This window comes from Lipotes vexillifer, unplaced genomic scaffold (assembly GCF_000442215.2).
Source record: "Lipotes vexillifer unplaced genomic scaffold, Lipotes_vexillifer_v1.1 scaffold431, whole genome shotgun sequence".
Taxonomy (NCBI): domain Eukaryota; kingdom Metazoa; phylum Chordata; class Mammalia; order Artiodactyla; family Lipotidae; genus Lipotes; species Lipotes vexillifer.
In genome coordinates this window covers 2,655,474-2,664,589 of record NW_006782267.1, presented here as the reverse complement: position 1 = coordinate 2,664,589, position 9,116 = coordinate 2,655,474, and the positions used below count along the sequence as shown (strand labels likewise).

The following is a 9,116-nucleotide window of genomic DNA, read 5'->3' as shown; positions in this document are numbered from 1 at the left end:
AATGGGCCATACTCTTTCCCAAAGTGCAGCAAAGCATTTCCATACAAATCTGTAACATGACCCCCAGTCCGACGCTACCCTTTTGATTAGCCAATACTGGCACATGTGGGGGTGGGGCACCTGTATTCAAGGACCTATTTTCACCGGGTGTCCCTCTACTTTCAGTGTGTTCACCTTCCATTACAGATGGTCTGCCATCCCTCACACTCCAAGGCCTCACACATTACATTATATGTCCCTCACCAGGGTCATTATATGTCATTATATGTCTCACATCTAAGACATAAAATGCATGGTTACCTATATAAAAAAAAAAAGAACATATCCCTAGAGATGTTTTCTTTTACTCCATATATCATAAATAGTTTTTGTACCCAACTAAGAAAATTAAAATATAGGTTTAACATATTTCACAAATATTTGGAAACTGTATTTCGTCACATGGGAAGTTCTAAAAAATATATTGCAGACTAAAGAAATGTTCCCATGAAATAAGTACAAGCAGAATCACAATTTGAAGGGGCCAGTTGGAACTGGTGAGACCTCATATAACCAAAACATTTTGGAAGACATGTGTCTGACGTTCACATATCCCCAGTGGCATCGTGTGACAAAATGTCATAAGGTATATCTACATGTTAGATTAAAATCTAGCCTAGACTTATTGTGAACTAGTCTGAAAAAAGATACAGGGGTTGCACAAGGGATGTGGTAAGTGGGAAAAATAAAAAAGAATGACTGATACCAAACCATCTATGGTAAGTGGGAAAAATAAAAAAGAATGACTGATACCAAACAATCTATGGTAAGTGGGAAAAATAAAAAAAGAATGATACCAAACAATCCACGGACATCTAGTAAATTCAACATTGTTTTCTAATAAACAGCTTGGCAATGGTAGGTGAAATGGCCCTTATTCCAGGAAGTCTTTCTCCATCTCTCAGGTCTGGGGTTGGTGTCGTCCCTGCTTTGGGCAGCGTGCCTCCTTCCACCACCACCAGAGGAAATGTTTACCCACTGGCACTCTCTGCTAAACTTTAAGCTCCGTGAAGGAGAGAGACCGTTTCCGTTCATATTGCCTTCATTTATGCAGCATACATTAACTTACTTCTGCGTGACCTCTCAAAAAACCCCATATGTCAGGGCTTCCCTGGTGGCGCAGTGGTTAAGAATCCGCCTGCCAATGCAGGGGACACAGGTTCAAGCCCTGGCCAGGGAAGATCCCACATGCCGCAGAGCAGCTAAGCCCGTGCGCCACAACTACTGAGCCTGCGCTCTAGAGCCCGCGAGCCACAGCTACTGAGCCCGCGTGCCACAACTACTGAAGCCCGCGTGCCTAGAGCCCGTGCTCCGCAACAAGAGAGGCCACCGCAATGAGAAGCCCGCGCACCGCAACGAAGAGCAGCCCCCGCTCGCCGCAACGAGAGGAAGCCCGCGCGCAGCAACGAACACCCAACGCAGCCAAAAATAGATAAATAAAATAAATAAAAACCCATATGTCAGATACGGTTAATGGGAGGATAAAGGAAATGGCAGGTATAATGGATCTATCAAGTGTCCATCACATAAGAGCATAAAACAAAGGTGAGTTGTTCTACAAGTATTTGAGATCTAGTTTACCAAAATTCACACCATTAAATTTAAACCACTGAAATGCAATACAGACCAAAATAATGATTCACACCCAGCTGGATAAAACATAATGTAATATCTGGCTGTGCTCTTATTTAGAAATTATCTTGTAGAATTTCTTCATCGTGTTTACGGATCAATATCTGCAATATTACTAGGAACAGAATTTAAGTTTTCATGTAGTGTTAAGAGTTGATCATCAGTGAAGCAGCTGACAAGTATTTATTGGGAATTCATTATCTGCAAGACCCTGTGGTCAGTCTTAGGTGGGTGATGGCACAGTGAGAGCCAAAGGTCTCTGCCTAACTTAGGGTGCTTCAATTCTTGAGGGGGACATAGCGTGCGTTCAACTGACTGGATAACTAGGTATACACTGGAGTGATTGTTATGGGTTGGACTGCGGCCCCTAAAATTTCGTATGTTCAAGTCCTAATCCCAAATACTTCAGAATGGAACCTTATTTAGGAATAAGGTCATTGCAGCTCTAATTGGCTGTGATGAGATCATACTGTAGTAAAGTGGGCCCTTAATCCAATATGACTGGTGTCCTTTTAAGAAGGGTAAATCTGGGGCTTCCCTGGCGGTCCAGTGGTTAAGACTCTGCGCTTCCACTGCAGGGCGCCCGGGTTCCATCCCTGGTCGAGGAACTAAGATCCCGCATGCCTCGTGGCACGGCCAGAAAAACAAGAAATTATGCCAAGAAGGGGAAATCTGAACACAAAGACAGGCACAGTGGGAGAGTGCCAGGTGAAGAGACACAGGGAGAAGACAGCCACCTACAACCCAAGGAGAGATGCCTGGAATCCATTCTTCCCTCACAGCCCTCAAAAGGAATCAACTCTGCTGACACCTTGATTTAACACCTCTGGACCCCAGAACTGTAAGACAATACATTTCTTTCCTTTAGGCCACCTAGTTTGTGGTCCCTTGTTGTGGCAGTCGTGGCAAATTCATACGGTGACAAACACTAAATTCTCACAGATGAAGGTTTCTCAACCTGGGCACTATTGAGATTTGGGACCAGACAAGTCTATGTGGGAGCGCCCATCCTGCACCCTGTAGGATGTAGCAGCATCCCTGGCCTCTATCCACATATGTATGCAACACACACACACACACACACACACACACACACACACCACACACCACACACCACACACACACACCCTTTCACTGGAACCTGCACTAGACCGTCTACTATTTTCAGACAAGAAACAAGCTACAGAAACTCGAAGGAAAAAGGAAAAAGTCTAGCTCAGTATCTACTTACAACTTTCCCAACGGCAAATAAAGTACAAGACTTTAAAAAATATAGACCCTTGTGATCTATAAATGAAGCTGAAGTGTGAAATCCCATGTCTTCACCTCCAGAGAAGCGCTACACAGGAAGGCTGAGATTTAATTGGAACCTTTATCAAACTATTATAAAATTACAATGGGATGATCCATTGAAAGGGTTGTTTTTTTTTTTTTTTTTTTTTTTTTTTTTTTACAAATGAACTCCCTCGGCCTACAGAAGGCCAATTAGAGTCAGAAAAGCAAAACAATGATTTGCAACTTCAGCTTCAGCTAACTTGAAGTCAGACGATGCTGAAATTGAAGGGCAAGGAAAGGTAAGTTTTTCTTGGTTTGTGTTATTTTTATAGGTGTTAACTAGAGGAAAGAAACAAGAGCTCCAACACTGTATGCTGGAACAGAGGAAAAGAAATTACTGCATCGTAATTCCTTGAAAACTCCGGTTCTATTAAATTCTCTTACATGTTATGTGGTTCACAAATCAAACTTTTGATCCAAGTTTGGAGGACTGAGAGGCTTCTTAAAATTCAATCAAAATGATGTGAAAAGGTGCACATTATGATATGCTCCATTTAGAGACTTATGCATTTGTCAGGAAGACTTTTCTCTTAAAACAGAGTTCAGGAAATGCTGGTTTAGTTTTCTCTTTGCTTCAATATTTTAAGAGTACTTCCCAATGCATAGTTTCTGAAAGCATTAGATTCCTGATGCTATTTCAAATGATGTGAAAGATTTTGCTTGCATGAATTCTGCATGCTGGAATTTTTTAATGTTTTTTTCCCTTTGTGTCTAGAAAAAAAGGTGTAATGTACAAACGTATATTCCAATCCTCTATATCAACACACGTATACTGAGAGCTCACGTGAGTAAAAAATGTCCCTCAAAGTTGAGTGTTATTGCAAGAAATAATTATTCTTCATAATCACTGCAGAATTCCCCCTCTTCAAATAATGGACTTTTACTAACAGAAGTAAAAAAAAAACATTTTCAAACAGCAGACACCTGAATCCTTACATATTCAATTAACTAAAACAAATCTATCATGTTATCAATGAAAGCATCCTCAAATTCCTACATGCTTTGTGTTTCCACATCATCACAAATCCATTTCTGTACGAGATGCTAAAGCCTCAGGAAAATACATTAAAAGAACACATTTACCTGATGAACCTAGGGGCAGGACAGGAATAAAGACACAGACGTAGAGAATGGACTTGAGGACACGGGGAGGGGGAAGGGTAAGCTGGGACGAAGTGAGAGAGTGGCATGGACATACATACACTACCAAAGGTAAAACAGATAGCTAGTGGGAAGCAGCCGCATAGCACAGGGAGATCAGCTCGGTGCTCTGTGACCACCTAGAGGGGTGGGATAGGGAGGGGGGATGGGAGGGAGGGAGACGCAAGAGGGAAGAGATATGGGAACATATGTATATGTATAACTGATTCGCTTTGTTATAAAGCAGAAACTAACACACCATTGTAAAGCAATTATACTCCAATAAAGACATTTTTAAAAATGGCCAATAAACCAAAAGAAAAAAAAAAAACACATTTACTTTTTCATATCAAAGCAATTAACAAAAATACCCTTTCTTGGTTTTGGTCCTTTCAGTATGCTATTACTTTCTTCAAAAATTCAATGTTTATATTGTACTTAGGTTTTGAAGTACCATAGGCACCCAAATGTCATCTATTCTGTGATTTTTTTAAAACTTCTAACCTAAGTGGCATGTTTTAGAACAAACAGGCTATGCTAGTGTGTTATTTGTTTAAATGCTCATAAGCACATTGTGGGAAATGGCTGTAAATAAATACTTATAAGCATATTTTGTTGAGCGGCTGTGTGTTTTGGTGCACTGGGTGCTGTTTATATGCTTATATTTCTGTAATTAGAAGATAAAATCCACTAGACCATTAATTCTCAGGCCCTCCCGGTAACAGTATAAAATGACCGCTAACCCACTGGCTTGATTAGACAAGTGTGCAGGGCTCTTAACTGAAGAGTTTCATTTTCATCACAAAAAGGGCTAGGGCATTAAAAGTGTCTCGTCTTAAATTTGGAGACGTAAATAACTAAGAACTCCTCTGTGATGGTACACAATTCATGAGAAGAACTCGAGGATCAGGTTTAAATATCAAGTCTGGGAACTGCTGAATATGGAACCTCATCGTGGTGCTTTGACAAATGGTCACTAAAGGTAGTGTCAAGCCAATTGAAGGAACATTTTTTTGAATAAAAAAACCGATCTGGCAGCTTTACGTTTCGGAAAGCAAAAACACCTAGGTCCTTGAAAACCAACTTACGGTTACCAAAGGGGAAAGGTGGTCATGGGGGGGTGATAAATGAGGAGTTTGGGATTAACAGATACACACTACTATATGTAAAACAGGTAACCAACAAGGGCGTACTGTATAGCACCAGGAACTCTACTCAATATTCTGTAATAACCTAAAAGGGAAAAGAATCTGAAAAAGAAAATATGTAACTGAATCACTCTGCTCTGCATCTGAAACTAACACAACATTGCAAATCAACCATATCATTCAATTTTTCAAAAAAGGAAAAAAACCCACTTATGTTCAATCATCCTAAGTATTCTGTCCCCCACCAAAAAAGGGTGGAGGGATCACCTTGGTTTCTAAAATTTGATAGCCACAGCAATCTCTGAAGAATTTGCTTTCGCATCACAATTCACACACGCACTGCCTTTGCCATCAAGAACTTTGGAGGTGTGTTTTTGGCTACCTTCGTGCGCGGCACTAGAAAACCAGGCAGCATGTGTCTTCCCTTGTCTGTATCACCTCGGTCCTCTGGCTCAGCTCTCTAAAGATGGTTTTATACTAGTCACCTCACTTTTGAGTGAGGCATGCTGCCCAGGTGATGCTTTTGTCCCCCAAGTGACGTTTGGAAGCAAGGATTCACTTCGGCATGCCAAACTCCCTCAGCATACCAAGAAATAGCCACCAAATCACAGATGTGGTCCATTCATCCCAGCATCCCCCAAATAAACTATGTGGTCCTGGTAAACACAAGCCCCCATCAGCGCCGAGGAGAAGTGATAGGAACCATTTGTGAGACGTGATGATGCGCTCCGAGCGGTAATACTTTTGATCATGTGATTCATTTTGTTTGCTCAACACAGTGTGTGTTTGTCCTGAGAGGAAGGGCTTCAATATATATTTACGCAAAGCTCTTAATTTATACTTCCTTTCCTTTTAATTGGCAACTTGTTACCTAAAATTAGCTGGTGAACAGAGTAGACAGAGCGTCTCATGATCAGAGCAAACTCTCTCGGCTGAGTTTGCAATAATTAGACCCACCGTCGCCCGCAGATGAACAGACACCTGGAGGCCTGGCTTATTTCTTCCCTGGTGCCTTCTCTCCATATTTAGAGAGTGATTTTTTAAATCTGACGTATAGTCATATTAATTATCATTCCCTGAGGTGGAGTTTGGTTCCTAATTCATGTTGAAAGTGAAGTTCAAACATTCTTGCCTGTAACCTTATGGCGTAAAAAGCCTCCACGAAAAGGAATTCTTCCGTGAAACCCGAGACGATCGGGACACTCTAGTTCACCAACACGCTAGATATCATTTACGCAAGGAATAAAAGGTCACGTGTCCTCTAAAATCCCACATTTGCTATAGGCATTTCTCCTTCTATTCTTCTGTTTGGGCAGTAACTAGATACAGGTACGATGCAAGTGAAATGAGTTTTCCCTGATGAGTAAGGAAAATAAACGCCCCCAAAATGCCCAAACCCGGATTTCATCTGCCATTCCTTCTCATGCGCGCACGCTCTCGTTCTCTCTCGCTCTCTCTCAACTGCAAGGATTGAAAATGATCCAGATTTTTGAGAATTCGCCCTCACCTTGACAACGCTAACATTACAAGCAGCAGTCAACTTTTACAAGACACCCTTATTGTGTAACGTGGCTACGCTGCCAAAAGGACGTGCTATAACGAATCAGATAACAAAGGCGAAGAGAAAACCTTCACCTGCCACGTAGCTAGCAGTGAATATACTTTTTCTTTCCATGACATTTGCTGGCAGAAAGGGGTTCGGCTTAAGGCGGATCGGACTAACCTTCAATTTGTCATAGCGCTCACTCAAAGCTGCCACCTGATGATCTCGGTGCCGCCCGACCAGTTTACACAAGGCACAGATTAACTGGTCATCGGTCACGCAGTACATATTCACCTTCTCATCCTCGTGCTCCAGGCACATCAGCCCCCGAATGTGCGAGTCCGGGATGGGCTCAATCAGACGGTGGCCTGTAAAGGGCTTCTTGTTCGGGTGAGTGGCTTTCAGGCACTCGTCACAGTAGGACACTTCACAAGTGACACAGGTCTTCACGGCGTCTTGGGCAGGATCCTGGTCACAGAACTGGCAGAGGACTTTCTCGGCCGAAGTCATGCTGTTGGCGTCGAACGGCCGCTCCCGGCGGGTCTCGCTGGGGGAATTGGGCCCGCTCACCGAAGCTTTCTGGAACCTGTCGATGATGTTCTGCAGGGTGACGTTGCGCTTGAGCCCGTCTAGACCTCGCTGGCTGAGCGTGATGACATGTCGGCAGGTGGGGCACTGGAAGGCAGTGATGGACTCCACGGACTCGTTGGTGGCGCAGTGTGACACCAGGATGCGGTGGGCGCAGTTGAAGCAGAGGCTGTGTGCGCAGGGGAGCAGAAGAGGGTCCTCAAAGAGCTCCAGACAAATAGGGCAGGTCAGCTCCGACTCCAGTGTTTCCATCTTCAGGCAAAGCTCTCCTGGGTCATCAGCAAAATCCAAGGAAGCTGATCAGCTATCTGGAAACAGAACGTAAGATTTGATTAGGCACGAGCGGGTCAGCCATGCGGGGCTGTCAGTTTTGAATACATCTCAGAATAATTCCCAACACAGGTCACGGAAGGGTAAATGTGTGTACATTCCAAATAATTCTCTATTCACTGGGGAAATGGGGGGTGTGGGGAAACACCCTAAGCCAGCAGACCAGCTAACATTTCCTCAAGGTTCCCGTCACTGAAAGCGGCATTTTTTTTTTTTTTTTTGGCGATTTTGTTCTTTAAAGGTTCTCACTCCAAACTGGCAAGTTCTTGAAACTGTAATTTCCATATCTAATCACAATAATCTTACTGTGTCATGGCCAAGTTTTCCTTGTGTTGAAAATGAAAACGTAGAAACATTAATTAATGAACTATGGAGTCTTTCATAACTTTGATGTTAAGTATATGTGTTTTAAGGGCCTCTACTCTGTGATACCGAACCAGGCTTCAGAGAAGGAGAAAGGCACTTATTGTAGAAATGGGCATGAAATGTGTATGAAATCAAACGCATGATTTCAGGGGTAATGATAATGCTTCAGCAGGGGATGTCAGTTTCCAAAAATACATTCCCGAGAAAAAACAGTGACTTTCACAAAGATGATTGTGATAAAGGCAACGTTTCTGGCATGCATTTGTTACTCTTCTGAATAATTCTATTGTTTAATCCAGCGGTGGGACGTGGGTGGGCAGAGGGAAGCAAAGAAAAATATCTGGGGGCCTTTTCAGCGGCTGCGGTGAGCTTGGGGACCAACGACTAATAACGACATAGTTCATTAGAACAAGGATTTTCGTGGCTACAATATTCACTTGCTAAGTTGTAACAGTGGGGACGATTACAGTTGAGAAAGCAGTTGAAGGTAGTCGCAGTCCTCCGAGGAGATTTACAAGGGCTGCCGAAGGACCCTGCACAGCCCTCCCGGCCTGAAATCTCCCATCAAGGGCTTGTCACTGCCGCCAGCGACAGGCCGGGCTAGCAGGAGGTCCAGCCTCACACTCAGGGCCACGTTGGCCCGGGCACGACCTCCGGCAGCTTTGTTGCTCCCCTCCAGGCGGCCTTCGGGTGGCCCAGCTGCACGCTCCCCTTGCCGGGAAGACTTGCTGCTTTTGTGAACTCTCGCCTGCCTCCCCTTCCAAAACGGGAGGGCAAAGAATCCCACATAAACCCCTGCTCATTAAGAGGGAAGAGGCCTCATGCTCATTAGCAGGCCTGGGAACCAAGCCTCTTTGAACCTTCTCCCTTTCAAGGCCATTAGCAGAGGTCTGCGCAACAGTGACGGGCATATTAGATGCAGCCCACTGCGGGCTGTGGGAGAACCGTGCAGTTCACCCAGTAGATGCAAGGTTCAAATCACACTCCGGGGCGGG

General features: G+C 43.7%; 1 protein-coding gene across 2 annotated transcripts in view; it reads right to left on the bottom strand.

The window, feature by feature from the left end:
- MID1 (midline 1) overlaps window positions 1-9,116 on the bottom strand; it is a 181,826-nt gene that overhangs the window by 125,792 nt on the left and 46,918 nt on the right. Inside the window, exon 2 of one of the 2 annotated variants that reach the window (XM_007455066.1) lies at window positions 7,018-7,733. In XM_007455066.1, coding sequence (XP_007455128.1) covers window positions 7,018-7,677 — 660 coding nt within the window. In that variant the 5' untranslated portion in view covers window positions 7,678-7,733. Of the gene's footprint in view, window positions 1-7,017; window positions 7,734-9,116 lie in introns of those variants that run through there. The other variant, XM_007455067.1, reaches the window with a different exon arrangement.